Source organism: Heteronotia binoei, chromosome 7 (genome assembly GCF_032191835.1).
Source record: "Heteronotia binoei isolate CCM8104 ecotype False Entrance Well chromosome 7, APGP_CSIRO_Hbin_v1, whole genome shotgun sequence".
Taxonomy (NCBI): Eukaryota; Metazoa; Chordata; class Lepidosauria; order Squamata; family Gekkonidae; genus Heteronotia; species Heteronotia binoei.
Genome location: NC_083229.1, coordinates 120,286,931 through 120,306,453, shown reverse-complemented (window position 1 = coordinate 120,306,453; position 19,523 = coordinate 120,286,931). Strand labels below are relative to the sequence as shown.

The 19,523-nt window shown below is 46.5% G+C and overlaps 1 protein-coding gene across 2 annotated transcripts in view; it reads left to right on the top strand.

Moving 5' to 3' along the window:
• Window positions 1-19,523, top strand: part of LOC132575485 (glutamate decarboxylase 1-like) — a 50,040-nt gene that overhangs the window by 10,817 nt on the left and 19,700 nt on the right. For both annotated transcript variants that reach the window (XM_060244286.1, XM_060244287.1), the window contains exons 4-5: window positions 10,079-10,191; window positions 13,888-14,003. In XM_060244286.1, coding sequence (XP_060100269.1) covers window positions 10,079-10,191; window positions 13,888-14,003 — 229 coding nt within the window. The remainder of the gene's footprint in view (window positions 1-10,078; window positions 10,192-13,887; window positions 14,004-19,523) is intronic.

Below are 19,523 nucleotides of genomic sequence, written 5' to 3'. Positions count from 1 at the left end.
GCCCTGGGGAGGCTATTACATTTACTAGGATTAGAAAAGGCCTCACCTGCACATGAAGAAGAAGAATTGCAGATTTATACCCCGCACTTCTCTCTGAATCAGAGACTCAGAGCGGCTTACAATCTCCTTTATCTTCCTCCCCCACAACAGACACCCTGTGAGGTGGGTGGGGCTGAGAGGGCTCTCACAGCAGCTGCCCTTTCAAGGACAACCTCTGCCAGAGCTATGGCTGACCGAAGGCCATTCCAGCAGCTGCAAGTGCAGGAGTGGGGAATCAAACCCGGTTCTGCCAGATAAGAGTCCCTGCATGTAACCACTACACCAAACTGGCTCTCTGCAGAAAGATGAGGTAACTGAGGTGGTATAATGAATGGTGACACTTCATATTGCAATAGGGTTGCCATTTTTAGTTATTTCCCCTGTATGAGGAAAAAAGTCACTGCAAGTTTTTAAATAAAAACATAGAACGTCAGGGCGAAAGCTTTTCGCTTGACCTATATCCTTCTGTGCAATGCTCTCTTCGTAGAATCTTTTAAACATAAACTAGGGGGAGATTTTCTTCTGCTGAAATGGTGGCATCCATTCCAACACCCTCTTGGGACTGTGCCTCATTTTGCCGCTTGGAAAATGTTGGTCAAAAAGTTAGCTGTTCTTGCTAGATTTGACTTACTCGGAGAGAGGAGTTGAGGGCTTGTCCTGGTTTCACCTGCTCTGTTTCTGACTCATTTCTGAGAACATTCACCTGAGAAAGAGAGCAGAAATCCTCTTGCTTCCCTACTGCCAGAAGAATGGGGACAGAGAGCAGGCAAGCAATTCGAGTGCACTCTAAACCGTGAGGAGAGTCGGTAGTTTTGCATTAATAAATAAAGAGAATGAATCGCTCTGTTAAAAATTCAAAACGAATCACTGGAGCTGCAACCTTTGGGACCATCCCAGCCATCTCTTTTACTCATTTTACCAAATTTGCCACCTCATTTCAGTTCTTGCAGGGATTGTTTTGTAGAAAAATAGGTGGCGGAGCTCATTAGCATAACTAATTAGTATATGCCCCCCCCCCAGCTAAAACCAACCTGATGCAAGAAAGGAGAGCCCCGGGTGAACGAAGCCTCCTTGGGCTGGCTAGAGATCCAGCCAGCCCAAGCAGGCCTCACTCATCTGGGGCTCTCCTGGGCCGCTCCCCGCCCTGGAAGTCAAAAGACCAGCAAGCCACCCACCACCCAAAATCACATAAGAAGTGGAGAAAGGGTGGCGCAGGCTTCTCCAGGGGTTAATGAGGGCTGCTGGGGGCATGGCAAAGCTCCTAGTGGCTGGCTGGCTGCCCGCTCTCCTCATCCAGCTGCACCTACTATTCAGTGGACAAGGTAGGTGGGGAGGAGGAGGGGGAACCCTCAGGGAGGTTCAGGGGCTGCTGAATTCAAGGCCTGAGCTCTCGTGCCAGATGGCTGTGGCCCAGCAAAGTCCCATGATCCCCCAGCGGAGCTTTTCTGTGGCCCGAGGGCACCTTTCAGCCCTGTTCTGCCAATGGGAAAAAAATGGTAGGGTTCAGCCGTTCGATTCTGAGTATAGGTCACAAGAGCGATTTGTACTCACTAAAACAGAGGCCCAGATTCTAAGAAGAGCTAGGGTTGCCCGATCTTACCTGGCTGCTGGCAGGGAGTTCAGGACCTTTCCTTGGGAGTCTTCTGCACGCCCACGAAGCACATGCCCGCAATGACATCATTTAGAAGCAGGCCTCAGATTCAGCAGCAGCTCACAGGAGCGCAGCTCCTGAACCTTTCTGAGGGTTTCCCCTCTTCCTCCCCACCTACTTGGCCATTGAATAGGAGGTGCAGCTGCATAACCGTCCCTGGATTAGGAGAGCGGGCAGCCAGCCAGCCACCAGGGGCTTTGCCATGCCCCCAGCAGCCCTCATGAACCCTCGGAGAAGCCCACACACCCCTTCTCCACTTCTGATGTTTCATTTTCATTTCATTTTATTTGATTTATATCCCGCCCTACCCCACCAAGGTGATTGTGGGTGGCTGGTGGCTTGCTGGCTTTTTGACTGTGGGGAGGGGGACAGCTAAGGAGAGCCCCAGGTGAGCGAGGCCTGCTTGGGCTGGCTGGATCTCTAGCACGCCTAGGCATGGCTCACTCACCTGGGGGTCTTTTTTCTTGCATCGGGTTGCTTTTGGCTGGGGTGGTGGTGGCCAAAGTTCCCTCTATGCTGCAGAGTCTTATGAGCAAAAATTCTACTTTGTGAGCTACTGATATTAAAGTTGTGAGCTACTACAGAAATTATTGTGCTCTGGGGCCGTTTTTCCTGAGCTAAGACAAAAATGTGTGAGCTGAAGGCTAAAAATCTGTGAGCTAGCTTAGAGGGAACAGTGGCGGTGGCATATGCTAATGAGCTCCACCACCTGTTTTCCTACAAAATGACCCTTGTCTTGAAGTAACATCATTTCACTAGGCATGTTGTGTGGGAACACTAGAATTTTTTGGGGGGAACTCTATGGTCATCATAGAGTTTTCCCCCCAAAATGATAGAACATTCCCCACATGACATGCCCAGCATAATGACGTTGCTTCCTGATGATGTCATCTCTCTGAGTACGTCAGGTGTCCCAGCCCTCTTTGAGGGCAGTGCTTCCCCTGCCAGATGGTTCTGTGGCGGCAGGTTGGAGGTCCTGAAATCAGGGGAAACTCCACCCCAGTGGTGGTAGAATGGGAAACCTAAGAAGCGCAGCCCAGCAGAACTTGAAACTGTGGTTTCAGATGATAGTCCCGATTCCAGACGTTGCTTCTGAAGTTCGAGGGAGTTCCAAAACCGGGTTTGGCAACAGCCACCCAACCATCATGGGTTAGCAGCTCACCTTTGGTGAACCCCTAAGCCCTTGCTTGCTCAGGGTTATCAAACACTGGCCCCAGTGATGGTGGAGAAAAGTGCCATCACGTCCCCATAGACCCCATAGGTTTCCAAGGCAGGAGACATTCAGAAATGGTCGCCATGGCTTGCTTCTGTGTAGGGCCCTGGACTTCCTTGGTGGTCTCCCATCCCATCTAAGGACATCTGACCTTGCTTGGCTTCCAAGAGCGGATGACATTGAGCTAGCCTGGGCCATTCGGGCCAAAGCCCTGGCCCCAGTACATCCCTTTATTCATGTATTTTTGCATTTATTTCATTTTTACCCACCTTTCCTCCCAATGGGTACCCAAAGAAGCTCGCATCCTTCTCTCCTCCATTCTATCCCTGCAAAAGTCCTCGGCAGTGGGTCAGGCTGAGCGTTTGTGACTGGCCAGCGAGCTTCCATGGTAGAGCCGTGAAAGGAATCCAGCGCTCCCAGGTTGTGGTGCGACACACTAACCCCGGGGTGTTGAACTCATTTGTTATGAGGGCCGGATCTGACATAAGTGAGACCTTGTCGGGCCGGAGCATGTCGGCTAGGCCATGTGTGTGCCTCTTTAAGAGGAGGCAGCAGAGATATAGAATCATAGAGTTGGAAAGGACCGCCAGGGTCATCTAGTCCAACCCCCTGCACAATGGAGGAAACTCACAAATACCTTCCCCTAAATTCACAGTATCTTCATTGCTAGCCTCTGTTTATAAACTTCCAAGGAAGGAGAGCCCACCACATCCTGAGGAAGCCTGTTCCACTGAACCGCTCACTCATATAAACTTTATAAAGGTCACAAACAAATTAAATGTATAGATTTTTAAAACTTAAAAACATGCTTAAAATGTTAGCACTCGTTGGTCTTAAAGGTGCTTTCTTTGTATTTCTCCCATGGGATCCAGGGAACTGGGCAAAGGAAGCTCTGGCTTTCCTTCCTTCCCCAGGGGACTGGGGGAGGGAGGAGCCTCAGCCAATAGAAGGAAGAAAGGCTTGGTTCAGTGGCTCTACTGTGCAATTGAACAAGCCTTGCAAGGCAAGCTGTTATGCAAAAGGAAGCAAAAGACAGGGAGAAGGAAGCAGATGACAGCCAGTTGCTCGGGGGCCTGATAGGAGCCTTCTGGGGGCCTGATTCGGCCCCTGGACCGCATGTTTGACCCCCCTGCTCTAATTGCTGCAACAAATTAGTAAGGGTTCTGTAAGGGAAGATCTTGCCTCACTAACCTGTTACATTTCTTTGAGGGGGTGAACAAACATGAGGACAAAGGAGACCCAATAGATATTGTTTACCTTGACTTCCAGAAAGCTTTTGATAAAGTTCCTCATCAAAGGCTCCTTAGAAAGCTCGAGAGTCATGGAGTAAAAGGACAGGTCCTCTTGTGGATCAAAAGCTGGCTAATTAATAGGAAGCAGAGAGTGAGTATAAATGGGCAGTCTTCGCAGTGGAGGACAGTAAGAGGTGGAGTGCCGCAGGGCTCAGTACTGGGTCCCATGCTCTTTAACTTGTTCATAAATGATTTGGATTTGGGAGTGAGCAGTGAAGTGGCCAAGTTTGCAGATGACACTAAATTGTTCAGGGTGGTGAGAACCAGAGAGGATTGTGAGGCACTCCAAAGGGATCTGTTGAGGCTGGGTGAGTGGGCGTCAACGTGGCAGATGCGGTTCAATGTGGCCAAGTGCAAAGTAATGCACATTGGGGCCAAGAATCCCAGATACAAATACAAGTTGATGGGTTGTGAACTGGAAGAGACTGACCAAGAGAGAGATCTTGGGGTCGTGGTACATAACTCACAGAAAATGTCAAGACAGTGTGCGATTGCAATAAAAAAGGCCAATGCCATGCTGGGAATTATTAGGAAGGGAACTGAAAACAAATCAGCCAGTATCATAATGCCCCTGTATAAATCGATGGTGCGGTCTCATTTGGAATACTGTGTGCAGTTCTGGTCACCGCACCTCAAAAAGGATATTATAGCATTGGAAAAAGTGCAGAAAAGGGCAACTAGAATGATTAAAGGTTTGGAACACGTTCCCTATGAAGAAAGGTTAAAACGCTTGGGGCTCTTTAGCTTGGAGAAACGTCGACTGCGGGGTGACATGATAGAGGTTTACAAGATAATGCATGGGATGGAGAAAGTAGAGAAAGAAGTACTTTTCTCCCTTTCTCACAATACAAGAACTCGTGGGCATTCGATGAAATTGCTGAGCAGTCAGGTTAAAACAGATAAAAGGAAGTACTTCTTCACCCAAAGGGTGTGATTAACATGTGGAATTCACTGCCACAGGAGGTGGTGGCAGCTACAAGCATAGCCACCTTCAAGAGGGGGTTAGATAAAAATATGGAGCAGCGGTCCATCAGTGGCTATTTGCCACAGTGTATATATATATATATGTGTGTGTGTGTGTGTGTGTATAATTTTTTTGGCCCCTGTGTGCCAGAGTGTTGGACTGGAGGGGCCACTGGCCTGATCCAACATGGCTTCACTTATGTTCTTCTGTGACACAGAGTGTTGGACTGGAGGGGCCATTGGCCTGATCCAACATGGCTTCACTTATGTTCTTCTGTGACACAGAGTGTTGGACTGGAGGGGCCATTGGCCTGATCCAACATGGCTTCTCTTATGTTCTTCTGTGACACAGAGTGTTGGACTGGAGGGGCCATTGGCCTGATCCAACATGGCTTCTCTTATGTTCTTCTGTGACACAGAGTGTTGGACTGGAGGGGCCACTGGCCTGATCCAACATGGCTTCTCTTATGTTCTTCTGTGACACAGAGTGTTGGACTGGAGGGGCCATTGGCCTGATCCAACATGGCTTCACTTATGTTCTTCTGTGACACAGAGTGTTGGACTGGAGGGGCCACTGGCCTGATCCAACATGGCTTCTCTTATGTTCTTCTGTGACACAGAGTGTTGGACTGGAGGGGCCACTGGCCTGATCCAACATGGCTTCACTTATGTTCTTCTGTGACACAGAGTGTTGGACTGGAGGGGCCATTGGCCTGATCCAACATGGCTTCTCTTATGTTCTTCTGTGACACAGAGTGTTGGACTGGAGGGGCCATTGGCCTGATCCAACATGGCTTCTCTTATGTTCTTCTGTGACACAGAGTGTTGGACTGGAGGGGCCACTGGCCTGATCCAACATGGCTTCCCTTCTGTTCTTATGTGACACAGAGTGTTGGACTGGATGGGCCACTGGCCTGATCCAACATAGCTTCCCTTATGTTCTTATGTGACACAGAGTGTTGGACTGGATGGGCCAATGGCCTGATCCAACATGGCTTCCCTTATGTTCTTATGTGACAGAGAGTGTTGGACTGGATGGGCCATTGGCCTGATCCAACATGGCTTCTCTTATGTTCTTCTGTGACACAGAGTGTTGGACTGGATGGGCTATTGGCCTGATCCAACATGGCTTCTCTTATGTTCTTATGTGACACAGAGTGTTGGACTGGATGGGCCACTGGCCTGATCCAACATGGCTTCTCTTATGTTCTTATGTGACACAGAGTGTTGGACTGGATGGGCCATTGGCCTGATCCAACATGGCTCCTCTTATGTTCTTCTGTGACACAGAGTGTTGGACTGGATGGGCCACTGGCCTGATCCAACATGGCTTCTCTTATGTTCTTCTGTGACACAGAGTGTTGGACTGGATGGGCTATTGGCCTGATCCAACATGGCTTCTCTTATGTTCTTATGTGACACAGAGTGTTGGACTGGATGGGCCACTGGCCTGATCCAACATGGCTTCTCTTATGTTCTTATGTGACACAGAGTGTTGGACTGGATGGGCCATTGGCCTGATCCAACATGGCTCCTCTTATGTTCTTCTGTGACACAGAGTGTTGGACTGGATGGGCCATTGGCCTGATCCAACATGGCTCCTCTTATGTTCTTCTGTGACACAGAGTGTTGGACTGGAGGGGCCACTGGCCTGATCCAACATGGCTTCTCTTATGTTCTAAATTGACTCTCTAGTGGGCAACAAGTTGGGGGTTTGCTTTGGGGGGGGGGCAGAATGGCGAACTGTGGGAGACTCCATAGCTTCTCTCCTTAACTGAGAACCCAAACTTTGATACGCTAATTGCTCATTAATATTGCTGCACACTGAATGTCACTACAGCTGTGCCCTAGGAAAGGATCAAAGGACAAAAAGTATTTGGTTAAGGTGCAACACGATCAAAAGAGGCTTTTGATCAAAGGAAAGAGGAGACGAATGAAACAGCCTTTGGGTTAGGCTCTCATTGTGCATTTCCTGGGGAACTGTGCTGCACCGTGATCTTTGTTTATTGATGTGCCCGATGAACAGTTGTGTTTTTGGCACAAAGCTGTCTGTGGCAAGCTGCTGATTCATGCGTCTGACATTAGGAAGCAGGAGAAGGGTTTCCCCCCCTTCCCATTCTGTTGCTCACTGGGTGTTGTTCAACAGAAGCTATTCGTTCCCACGCCTGAATTTTCTCAATAGCCGAACGTATTCTTTGAGGCTTCCTTTTGCAATCCTGACCTTAGCCCCCAGAAAAGAAATTACCTGAATTTCACAGAGGTGTATAGATTAGATGAACTGCTTGAACTCTAAAGACAAGCTAAACTATATGGAGTTCAAATTATATGAGGCTATTTGTGAGTTTTGGAGTGTGTAGGTATAGTAACAAGCAGGCCTCATTTTGGGCAGGAGCTCACAGGAGCAGAGCTCCGGAACCTCTAAATTGTATTGCGCTCTTTCTTTCTTACCCCCACCCCCACTCCCCCCAAAATACTTCATTGTTCAACCCCCCTGTGAGAATTTTGCTGAACTTTCTAATATTTTCCCCCACAAAAAAGGGAAAATAACCAAAATGTATAATGTGAGAGCCAGTTTGGTGTAGTGGTTAAGTGCGTGGACTCTTATCAGGGAGAACTGGGATTGATTCCCCACTTGCACCTGCTGGAATGGCCTTGGGTCAGCCATAACTCTTGCAGAGTTGTCCCTGAAAGGGCAGCTGCTGTGAGAGCTCTCTCAGCCCAACCCACCTCATGGGATGTATGTTTTGGAGGAGGAAGATAAAGGAGATTGTGAGCCACTCTGAGATTCGGAGTGGAGGGTGGGGTATAAATCCAATTTCTTCTTCTTCTCCTCCTCCTCCTCCTCTTCTTGTCCTTCTCCTCCTCTTCTTCTCCTCCTCTTCTTCTACTTCTCCTCTTTCTCCTCCCCCTTCTCTTCTTCTTCTACTTCTTCTCCTCCTCTTCTTCTACTTCTCCTTTTTTTCCTCTTCCTCTTTTTCTTCTTTTTCTTCTTTTTCTTCTTCTTCTTCTCCTCCTCCTCCTCCTCCTTTTCTTCTTCTTCTATAAAGCAGACAGATGGAAACCTTCCTCATGCCACTGTGGCCACATAGGAGAAAGTAATTTAAAAAGTCTGATGGGGAGTAAGGTTTCATGATGACCATTCTGATTCAAGAAGCCTTTTACGGTAGATGCTGAGCTGATGTCATTTAGTCCACCTTCTGGTGATGTCAGGGGTGTGTGGCATATGCAAATGAGTTTTGCTAATGAGCTCTGGCTCCTTTTTTTCTATGAAACGAGCCCTGGTAGTAATTTAAGTACCTTGCCATGTTGCCCTTGCAATACTGGGCTCGCCTACCAGATCCTGTATATGTGAGTGCTGTTAAGTTTCAACCAACTTGTGGCAACCCCAGCGAGAGGATTTCAAGTTCAATACCTGGGGATTTTGGGGGTGGAGCCTGAGGAGGGCGGGGCTTGGGGAAGGGAGTGACCCCAGTAGAGCAGGGGTGGCCAAGGTAGCTCTCCAGATGTTTTTGGCCTACAACTCCCATCAGCCGCAGCCAGCATGGCCATGGCGTTGTAGGCAAAAAACATCTGGAGAGCTACCCTTGGCCACCCCTGCAGTAGAGTATAATGCCATCCAGTCAACGGCCGTTTTCTCCAGCCCAACTGTCGCCAGGAGATCCGTTGTAAAGCCAGGTGATCTCCAGCCACCACCTGGAGTTCGGTGACCCCAAACGAAGTGAGCAGCAGAGGTTGTTTGCCATTGCCTTCCTCTGCAAGCCCATCCTTGGTGGCCTCCCGTTGAAGTCCTGATCCCGCTGATCTTGCAAGATCTGATGAGATGGGGCTGTAGCACGCCGCCTTCTCTCTCCTACCGGATCCTGTGTGCTCACGATTCAAAGTGTTTTAGAAGCCTTCCTAGAAGAGGATTCCAACTGGCCTAGCAGAACATCCTCGTCCCTTGCGCTCGGATTTGTAAACCGTTCTTTTTTGGCGATGGGTAGAAATGTGGGCTCCTCACTGTCTTTGGCCATGAGAGGAGATTTTGGATTCGCATACATACCAGCAATCTCTCAAGTTGATCGTTTCTTCTAATCCTGGGGGTAAAGATGGGCAGCCATATTAGTTTGTGACTGATTTCACACTAGGGCTTGTTCCAAGCGGAGAGCCCTTTTGATCCTGCCGCTTCTCTCTGTTTTCGCACAAGTTGCCCCTCAGCTGGGAGTCGGCATGCTGTTCTCCCGCAGCAAGGAGAAACCACTTGGAAGAGGATCCTGCTTGCCGCGGAAGAAGAGCGCCATGCCAACTCGCAGCTCCAGGGCAACTTGTGCGAAAGAGAGAAGCCCCGGGAGCAAAAGGGCTCTCCACCCGGAACAAGCCTCTTGCGAAATCAGTCTGTCTGTAGCAGTAGAAAATAAGGAGCCCCGTGGCGCAGAGTGGTAAAGCTGCAGTACTTCAGTCCAAACTGCTCATGACTTGAGTTCAATCCCGGTGGAAGCTGGGTTCAGGTAGCCGGTTCCAGGTTGACTCTGCCTTTCATCCTTCCGAAGTCGGTTAAACGAGTACCCAGCTTTCTGGGGAGGAAGTGTTGATGACTGGGAAAGGCAATGGCAAACCACCCTGTAACAAGTCTGCCGTGAAAACATCCTGATGTGACGTCACCCCAGAGTGGGAAACGACCGGTGCTTGCACAGGGGACTACCTTGACCTTTAGCAGTAGAAAAGGGCATGAGTCTAGTAGCACCTTAAACACTAATAAGGACCATGATGGATAGCTGTGCTACATTCATGCTGTTTGTGCATACGGAAACCTGTAATTGAGTATACATCTTCATTGTTTACGGTGGGAATCTATATTGTGTTTTTTATTTCCGTTATCAAGTTATTTCGATCAATCGCTTTGGGGTTACAATATGTCGATGTCTTTCGAATGCTTATTAGGTTCACGTACGAAATAGCTCCAGTATTCCTTGTGATGGAGGAGATCCTGCTTAAAAAGATGCATGAACTTATTGGATGGGGAGAGAGCGAAGCAGATGGTGTATTCTCTCCTGGTAAGTGGATCCAAATTATTATTCACCCTCATTAGCCTCGCTTGAATATTAGAACCGATACAGGTTAATTGTGGACACTTCAAACCTGAATGTTAATATGAATATACTCTTTGCATTCGTGAGTTTTGGCACGTATTAGCCCAACTCAGACTCCTTAATTTGAAATTGTAGAAACTCCGAAAAGTGAAAGAGGTGGATGGCCAGATTAAGATTTTTATTCTATCGATGTGGACCCAAAGTGGTTTACGTTATTCTCCTCTCCTCCTCTTTATCCTCACCACAACCCTGTGAGGTAGGTGAGGCTGAGAGTTTGTGACTCTCCCAAGGTCACCCAGTAAGCTTTCATGGCACAAGTGGGGATTCAAACCTGGACTTCCCCATCCGGGTCCAAAACTTAAACCACTGCACTATGCTTTTTAAAAACAATTTTTGTTGTTCTTTGGAGGACTTTTTTTTTCACCAGGAACTCCTTTGCATATTAGGCCACACACCCCTGATGTAGCCAATCCTCCAAGAGCTTACAGGCCTCCTCGTACAGGGCCTACTGGAGCTCCAGCAGGATTGGCTGCATCAGGGGTGTGTGGCCTAATACGCAAAGGAGTTCCTGCTACAAAAAGAAGCACTCAGGCTCAGGATTACAGTTATACCCTTGGATGCAGATCATTACATGTTTGAAACACTAGGTGTCTTGTTCTCTACCAATGAGGAAAGGAAAGGTCCCCTGTGCAAGCACCAGTCGTTTCCGACTCTGGGGTGACGTTGCTTTCACAACGTTTTCACAGCAGACTTTTTACGGGGTGGTTTGTCATTGCCTTCCCCAGTCATCTACGCTTTCCCCCCAGCAAGCTGGGGACTCATTTTACCGACCTCGGAAGGATGGAAGGCTGAGTCAACCTCAAGCTGGCTATCTGAAAACCCAGCTTCCGCCAGGGTTCGAACTCAGGCCGTGAGCAGAGCTTAGGACTGCAGTACTGCAGCTTTAACACTCTGCGCCACGGGGCTCTTCTATCAATGAAGCATCCCCCTTTACCCTCTTCATTGTTATCATAACCAGTTCGAGCAAGTTGCTTCCAAAGCAAACGTCTCCGAGCCGTGGCCCTCAACACAAATCCGTACCACATACTTACGGTGAGAAAGTTACTTGTATAACGTTACAGACGTAACACAGTGATAAGCTAGCAAGCAGCGAAACATAGCAATTCCATTCTACAGGGAGTTCCAACTACAGTGTTTGTCTCGGTTTCAAAATGGTTGTGCTTACGGCAAGAAGCATTCTTGACAAGACCCGGGGATGGGAGAGCAGGGTTCAGATCCCCACTCTGCCATGGAAGCTGGCTGGGTGACCTTGGGCTAGAAGACATTCTCTTTCAGCACAGCGTATTTCAGAGCCATGAGGATGAAATAGTGGAGGGAAGGATACTGCTGTAAGCTGCTTTGGGTCCCACTGGGGAGAAAAGCGGAGTATAACTCTAAATCAGGGGTGTCAAATGTCCAGCCCATGGGCCAGAACTGGCTCACCCAGGATTTTTTTCAGACCCATGGCTCTTTTCTCCCCTCTCTCCCTCCTTTCTCCTTTTGAAGCTCTGAGGCTGCTGAAGTTCTCACATCCTTCTGCCTTGTCTTTGCCAGCTGTAGCAGGAAGCTGGAAAGCCACAAAGAAAAGGCGGAATGGATTTTCCATTAACGTCTCTGGGCTCAGATAGTCTATCTGGGTCTAGAGACCTTAATGGAAAATCCATTCCATATTTTCCTTGCAACTTTTATGCTACAGTGTCTCTCAATGGAGTGGAGCTCAGTTTCACCATTCCTATGGCCAGCTAAAGCTTATGTTTCCTGGAGTTGTGTCCTTGCAAATAAAGGGTGAGAACAAATAAACGGACCTGAGAACTGGTGCCTACTGACTAAGTATCCTAACCTGGGACCCCACAGCAAAAGGAGGATATTATACTGGAGAGCCATTGCCAATCTGAGTAAACCTGGGGGTGGGCAGAGAAGCTTGCAATGCCCAGCCATGTCATGTTTTCTTAGGCTCAGAACATTGTATATATTTTTCAGTTTCCGCTGTAGTCCTCCTGCTTTTTCTTGATATTTTATTTTTAAATTGCATTGCCAAATCCCACTATTACCCCACCTTTCCATTTTAATCAAAATATCGCAAGAGTTTTAAGCGTGTTTGTATTTTGAATAAAAATAGCTTTGAATTGTATCTTTACAATCTTTAAGTTGTCTGTGTCCTTTATAAAGTTTATATCTCCACTACCTGACATTACATTTTATAACATGCATGGCCCATCCGCACAAAGTCCCATTTATGTCAGATCCAGCCCTTGTAACAAATGAGTTTGACACCCCTGCTTTAGATGAGAAAGAAATATATAGGATGTGAAATTACACAGTTGAGTGGCCATTAAGCTTCAATAGCTCAGGCACTGTGGTTTCATTTTGAGGCCCCATCAAAAAAGCTGTCGTCGGACAATGAGATTTTCATGTGAAATTGGTGCCCAGTCGATTCTTCAGTTTTTCTGACATTGGTTGGCAATAGGGTTGCCAAGTTCAAGAAATATCTGGGGACTTTGGGGGTGGAGCCAGGAGACATTAGGGGTGGAGCCAAGATCAAGGCTATGACAAGCATAATTGAACTCCAAAGGGAGTTCTGGCCATCACATTTAAAGGGACGGCACACCTTTTCAATGCCTTCCTTCCATAGGAAATGATGAAGGATAGGGGCACCTTCTTTTGGGGCTCATAGAATTGGACCCCCTGGTCCAATCTTTTTGAAACTTGGGGGGTATTTTGGGGAGAGGCACTAGATGCTATACTGAAAATCTTGTGCCTCTACTCCAAAAGGCAGCCCCCCCAGAGCCCCAGATACTCACGGATCAATTCGTCATGATTTTCTATGGAAATAAATTTCCATAGGGAATAACAGAGTTCCCAGCAGACATTTCCCTCCCCTCCCCCCCCCCCGCTTTCTCACGACCCTGAAACAGGGGGAGGGCTTCTAAACCGGGGGATCCCCTGCCTCCACCTGGGGATTGGCAACCCTAGTTGGCAACTACCATGGTCAGTGTTTTGCAACACACACATGAGTTTCTGACTTGGAAATAGCTGCTGCACTGAAAGTGTCCTTTGCTAGGTAGTCGCAACCAGGCCTCAGATTCAGTAGCTCCATGAACCTTTTCTGAGGGTTCCCCCTCTTCCTCTCCACCTACCTTGTCCATTGAATAGTAGGTGCAGCTGCATAACAATCCCTGGATTAGGAGAGCAGGCAGCCAGCCACCAGGGGCTTTGCCATGCCCCCAGCAGCCCTCATTAACCCCCCAGAGAAGCCCACACACCCCTTCTCCACTTCTTATGTGATTTTGGGTGGCGGGTGGCTTGCTGGCCTTTTGACTGAGGGAGGGGCGGCCCAGGAGAGCCCCAGGTGAGTGAGGCCTGCTTGGACTGGCTGGATCTCTAGCCAGCCCAAGCAGGCCTCGCTTGCCCAGGGCTCTCCTTTCTTGCATCGGGTTGCTTTTGGTGGGGGGGGTGGTGGCATATGCTAATTAGTTAATGAGCTCCACCACCTATTTTTCTACAAGATGACCCCTGGCCGCAACCTTTGCCCTGGGCTGGATGTAGCTGACGGGACCCTTCCTTCTCAGTGAGAATAACCATCCAAGTGGAAACGTGGCTTGTTCTTGTTATGTTTTCCAGGGGGCAGCATCTCAAACCTTTACAGTGTCCTAGTGGCCCGTTATAAACGCTTTCCCGAGATTAAAACCAAAGGCATGGTAGCTCTTCCAGACATTGCCCTGTTCGTTTCAGAACATGTAAGTATGCTTTGGCAATCAGCTTACGTAGTTATACATGTTAGTGACCAATTATCACGTGGAGAGACTTAATATGGCTGCTTTGCTGTACCATCTAGGGGAGAGATGGTGGCTCAGTGGTAGAGCCAGTTTGGTGTAGGGATTAAGTGCGTGGACTCTTATCTGGGAGAACCGAGTTTAATTCCCCACTCCTCCACTAACAGCTGCTGGAATGGCCTTGGGTCAGCCATAGCTCTGGCAGAGGTTGTCCTTGAAAGGGCAGCTGCTGTGAGAGCTCTCTCAGCCCCACCCACCTCACAGGGTGTCTGTTGTGGAGGGAGAAGATATAGGAGATTGTAAGCCGCTCTGAGTCTAGCAGGAGCTCCTTTGTATATTAGGCCACACACCCCTGATGTAGCCAATCCTCCAAGAGCCTACAGGAGGCTCTTTTGTGGCAGGTATAACTCCCAACAAAAAGTAAAACTAGGAATCTCAAAATTGGCTGCCATCTTCAATGTGGTTGTGTGAGATCCAGGGCCAAAAATGAAAGGAATCCTAACTGTCCTCATCATAATGGTCCTTATTGCCCGGACTAGCCCGGGTTATCTCCAGACAACCTCCCCAGTGCTATTTGCAGTGGGAGCTTAGCTAAATTCGAACTTCTGCTCTTCATTTATAACCATAAAGACAGATTGACATTCCATTATTGTTCGTGTAATGGGTGGGAGAAGCATCCTTTTGCTACGTCGATAGAGAATGGGGAAATATTAACTCCCCCTTCTGTCCATAATATTAGCAAAAAGTTTGCTGCTATGCTGCTATTAAATGCAGGGGAGAGACGGTGGCTCAGTGGCAGAGCATCTGCTTGGTAAGCAGGAGGTCCCAGGTTCAATCCCCAGCATCTCTAATTAAAAAGGGTCCAGGCAAAAAGGCATGAAAAATCTCACCTGGAGACCCCAGAGAGCCGCTGCCAGTCTGAGTAGACAAGACTGACTTTGATGAACTGAAGGTCTGATTCAGTAGAAGGCAGCTTCATATGTTGGGAGGGATGGTGGCTCAGTGGTAGAGCATCTGCCTGGTAAGCAGAAGGTCCCAGGTTCAATCCCCGGCATCTCCAACTAAAAAAGGGTCCAGGCAAATAGGTGTGAGAAACCTCAGCTTGAGACCCTGGAGCGCCGCTGCCAGTTTGAGTAGACATCCTTAAATTTAAATCTGACCATGTATGAGTGCATCTGTAAACTCGGTTTCATTTTGATTTTATCTCCAATGTTTAAATTTTTATATTCTGTGTATTTTTATTTGCAACTGTTATGCCATTAAAGGGAGATAACTATCATTCCACAGCACTGACAATCTTACCAACTCCAATACAATTGTTTTTGCAGAGCGCTAAATAACATCCAGTAACATAAATGAATGTAGTGCTAAATAATAGTAACATCAACGCCCATCTTGGATTCTTAGGAATTGTAAAATTGTATAACTTGGTTTTATTGTCTATTGTCTATTTTGTCTTTTAACTTTTATGTTGCTTTTTTTGCCATAATCAAAGATTTCTATTGAATATAAAGAACAGGATACAATTAAGAACCCTAAACATAGCATAGGCAACATTAAAATGGATAAAACCCATTAATACATCCATCAAAATTATCTCCAAACTTAAAAGTAAATAATTAAGTACCATTAGACCTCAGAATATATAAAGTACTATCACAAGATTAGCACACATCACTATTTGCATTAGGTAAATAATAAAAAAAAACAAAGATCAAAGGTAAATCGAAATAATAGTAATCAGAAATATAGCATGCTTTTCTAAATATAGTTATTTGGTATAACCTCATTTTCAGTGAGGTAATTAATAACTGGATACCAAAAAGCACTCAGTTTAGATTCTTGAGGGTCAAATACAGCAGGTTCCACATACGGCGAGATTTTATACATAACGAAATAGTCCCATAACTTGCTTTGCCAAGATCTAAAAGGACTAATCTCAGAGATCCAAAGTGAAGCTATCACTGACTGTGCAATAGACAATAACAAGTGAACAGTCTCATTTTTAGTTCCATCACCAGCAGGATCAGAACATTTGCCCAATAGTTATATTTCAGGTACCATTGGAAGTGTAACTGAAGTAATTTGTTTGTTAGCCACCCTGAGCCCATTAGGGCAGGGCATATATATATATATATATATATATATATATATATATATATATATAAAACTCCTCATATATCAGCATAAAGTGGTTTAACTGCCTGTGAAATAAAAAGGATTCCTGTAGTACCTTAAAAACTTGCAAAGTCAGAGTTCCTGCCATCAAAATGCATCTGATGAAGTGAACTCTAATGTGAAAACTTGTGCTGGAATAAATTCCCTTAAAGTGTCACTGGACTCCTGTTTTATTTGGCTGCTGCAGACCGCTGGCCGCCATTGATCCTTCTGTCTTAGGGCTCCTCTGCATTCTCATTTGTGTACTCGCATGTCCCTATTGCTGCATCTTTTCCCTTTTCCACGTGTGTATTGCTCCCTCTAAGAGCCCCGTGGCACAGAGTGGTAAAGCTGCAGTACTGTAGTCTGAACTCTCTGTTCACGACCTGAGTTTGATCCCGGCGGAGGTTGGGTTCAGGTAGTTGGCTGAAGGTTAACTCAGCCTTCCATCCTTCCGAGGTCAGTAAAATGAGTCCCAAGCTTGCTGGGGGGAAAGTGTAGAGGACTGGGGAAGGCAATGGCAAACCACCCCGTAAAAAGTCTGCCGTGAAAATTTTGTGAAAGCAACGTCACCCCAGAGTCGGAAACGACTGGTGCTTGCACAGGGGACTACCTTTACTTTTTTATTGCTCCCTCTAGTGGTTGATTTGTTATCACATCGCTGTACGTTCAGCATATCTCCTGGCAGATTTTTATGCTGGACATGGATAGATATAATCTCAAATTGACCACTAGAAAGAGCAAAACATGCAAAAATAAAAAAAAATAAAGTGAAGCAATATGGACACCCAAATGCTGAGAATAAGAATGTGGAAGAGCCCTTGGTTGCATCTTTTGCACCATTTAGATGTCAACAATGCACAGGCCAATGTATTTATCGATTGTGACTTCATCACTCACTAGAACAGGAGTGGGGAACAGTGGCTCTCCAGATGTTTTTTGCCTACAACTCCCATCAGCCCCAGCCAGCATGGCCAATGGCTTTGGCTGATTGGAGTTGTAGGCAAAAAAACATCTGGAGAGCCACTGTTCCCCACCCCAGCACTAGAACATTCCTCTTCCTTATTCCTCTCCTCAGGGCTTTTTTTTGTAGCAGGAACTCCTTTGCATATTAGGCCACACCTCCCTGATGTAGCCAATCCTCATGGAGCTTACAGTAGGCCCTGTAAGAAGAGCCCTGTAAGCTCTTGGAGGATTGGCTACATCAGGGAGGTGTGGCCTAATATGCAAAGGAGTTCCTGCTACAAAAGAAGCCCCACTCGTCCTTATTTGTATGTTTAGAACACTGCAATATAATCAGCTATTCTGTACGGGGTGTGATAACTCCCAGAAGCCTAATAAGCATTCCCGTATGGAATGAAAAAGTATTCTCAGTTATGGAAGTTAGGAAGTGTTAAAACTGCTGCTGCTTGTAAGACAGGGAGTTTGAGAAGGGGCAGCTCTGTCATGGCTGAATTTCAACCTAATCCTACAGCCATATAGGATGAACCTGATGCAGTCCCTTTCACATCAACAGACTAACATTGTTTAAGAACATAAGCCATGTTGGATCAGGCCAGTGGCCCATCCAGTCCAACGCTCTGTGTTGCACAGTGGCCAAAAAAACCAAGTGCCATCAGGAGGTCCACCAGTGGGGCCAGGACACTAGAAGCCCTCACACTGTTGCTTCCCCACAAACACCAAGTATACAGAGCATCACTGCCCCAGACAGAGAGTTCCAACAATACGCTGTGGCTAATAACCTTGGATGGACCTCTGCTCCACACGCTTATCCAATCTCCTCTTGAAGCTGCCTTGGCCATGGCTTAACGCTATTCCTGTGCCAATGCTAACCATTCTGCGAGTTCCCCTCTTTTAACCAGGGCTTGCTAACTACTTCAAAGCCTGGTTAAGGGCCAGAATTCAAATAGAGAGTCTTAGATCCAGGCTCCAATTAGCACAGTCCTCTGGAAGAACATAAACGTAAGTACATAAGAACATAAGAGAAGCCATGTTGGATCAGGCCAATGGCCCATCCAGTTCACACAGTGGCCAAAAAACCCAGGTGCCATCAGGAGGTCCACCAGTGGGGCCAGGACACTAGAAGCCCTCCCACTGTGCCCCCCCCCCCAAGCCACAGACAGAGAGTTCCAACAATACGCCGTGGCTGATGGCCACTGATGGACCTCTGCTCCATATGTTTAAATCATACCAAGCTGTTAAGTTCAGACTATCACTCCGTGAATATAACTCTCTGCCATCCCTACTGCAACTAATAACAGCTGATTCCTCTACTGGGAATTGGGCTTAGCCTGATTGATTTAAAGCTCACAATATTAAACTGGAGCCTAAATCCTCTAGGGAGTCACTGAAAACAATCTCTGAACTGTGCAAAAATGTTTATTTTTAAAAAGATTGGGTTGTGCTAAAATTCAAAACCAATCGGAAATGCTCCCCGGTTTACTTCCACGTATTGGAAAATATTGGAACTGTCTAAATATTTCTTTTAACACTAAGTAGCTCTTTCACGCTACTTAGATGCAATCTGTTACCTTCCACTGCGATGAAGAGCCATTTTAAGAATCTCTCCTGAGAAACGTTTTTATATTTACTGTAAGCAGGGCTTTTTTTTTGGTAGCAGGAACTCCTTTGCATATTAGGCCACACCCCTGATGTAGCCCATCCTCCTGGAGCTTTTAGTAGAAGCCCTGTAAGCTCTTGGGGGATTGGCTGCATCAGTGGGTGTGGCCTAATATACAAAGGAGTTCCTGCTACCAAAAAAGCCCTGACTATAAGCATCGAGTTGACTCAAGTTGAACTGCCCATATCCTTTTTAGCTGCCCTGTTATAATTAACTTCACAATCAATATATTATTCCCTGGCCTGATCATCTACAGAAAATTTCTGAACTGCAGATCTTACTAAAGATGTAGCTATTTATTTATTTATTATATTTATATCCTGCCCTCCGCTGGCGGGCTCAGGGCAGCTAACAACAATTAAAACAACATAAAATTAAATCGTTACAATAAAAATCACGATAAATTGTTAAAAGATAGATAGATAAATTTATTGTCATTGTTCTCCACAAAAAGAGAGCAACGAAATGAGGTGCTCTTCCACAAACATACCAACACATCAAACACACATATTCATATTCATACCATTTAAATACATCTAAAACCATTTAAACCATTTAAACCATTAAAACCATTTAAATACATCTAAAACAGATAAACATTCATAAAACCATTAAAACCATTTAAACCATTTAAATACATCTAAAACAGATAAACATTCATAAAACCATTAAAACCATTAAAACCATTTAAATACATCTAAAACAGA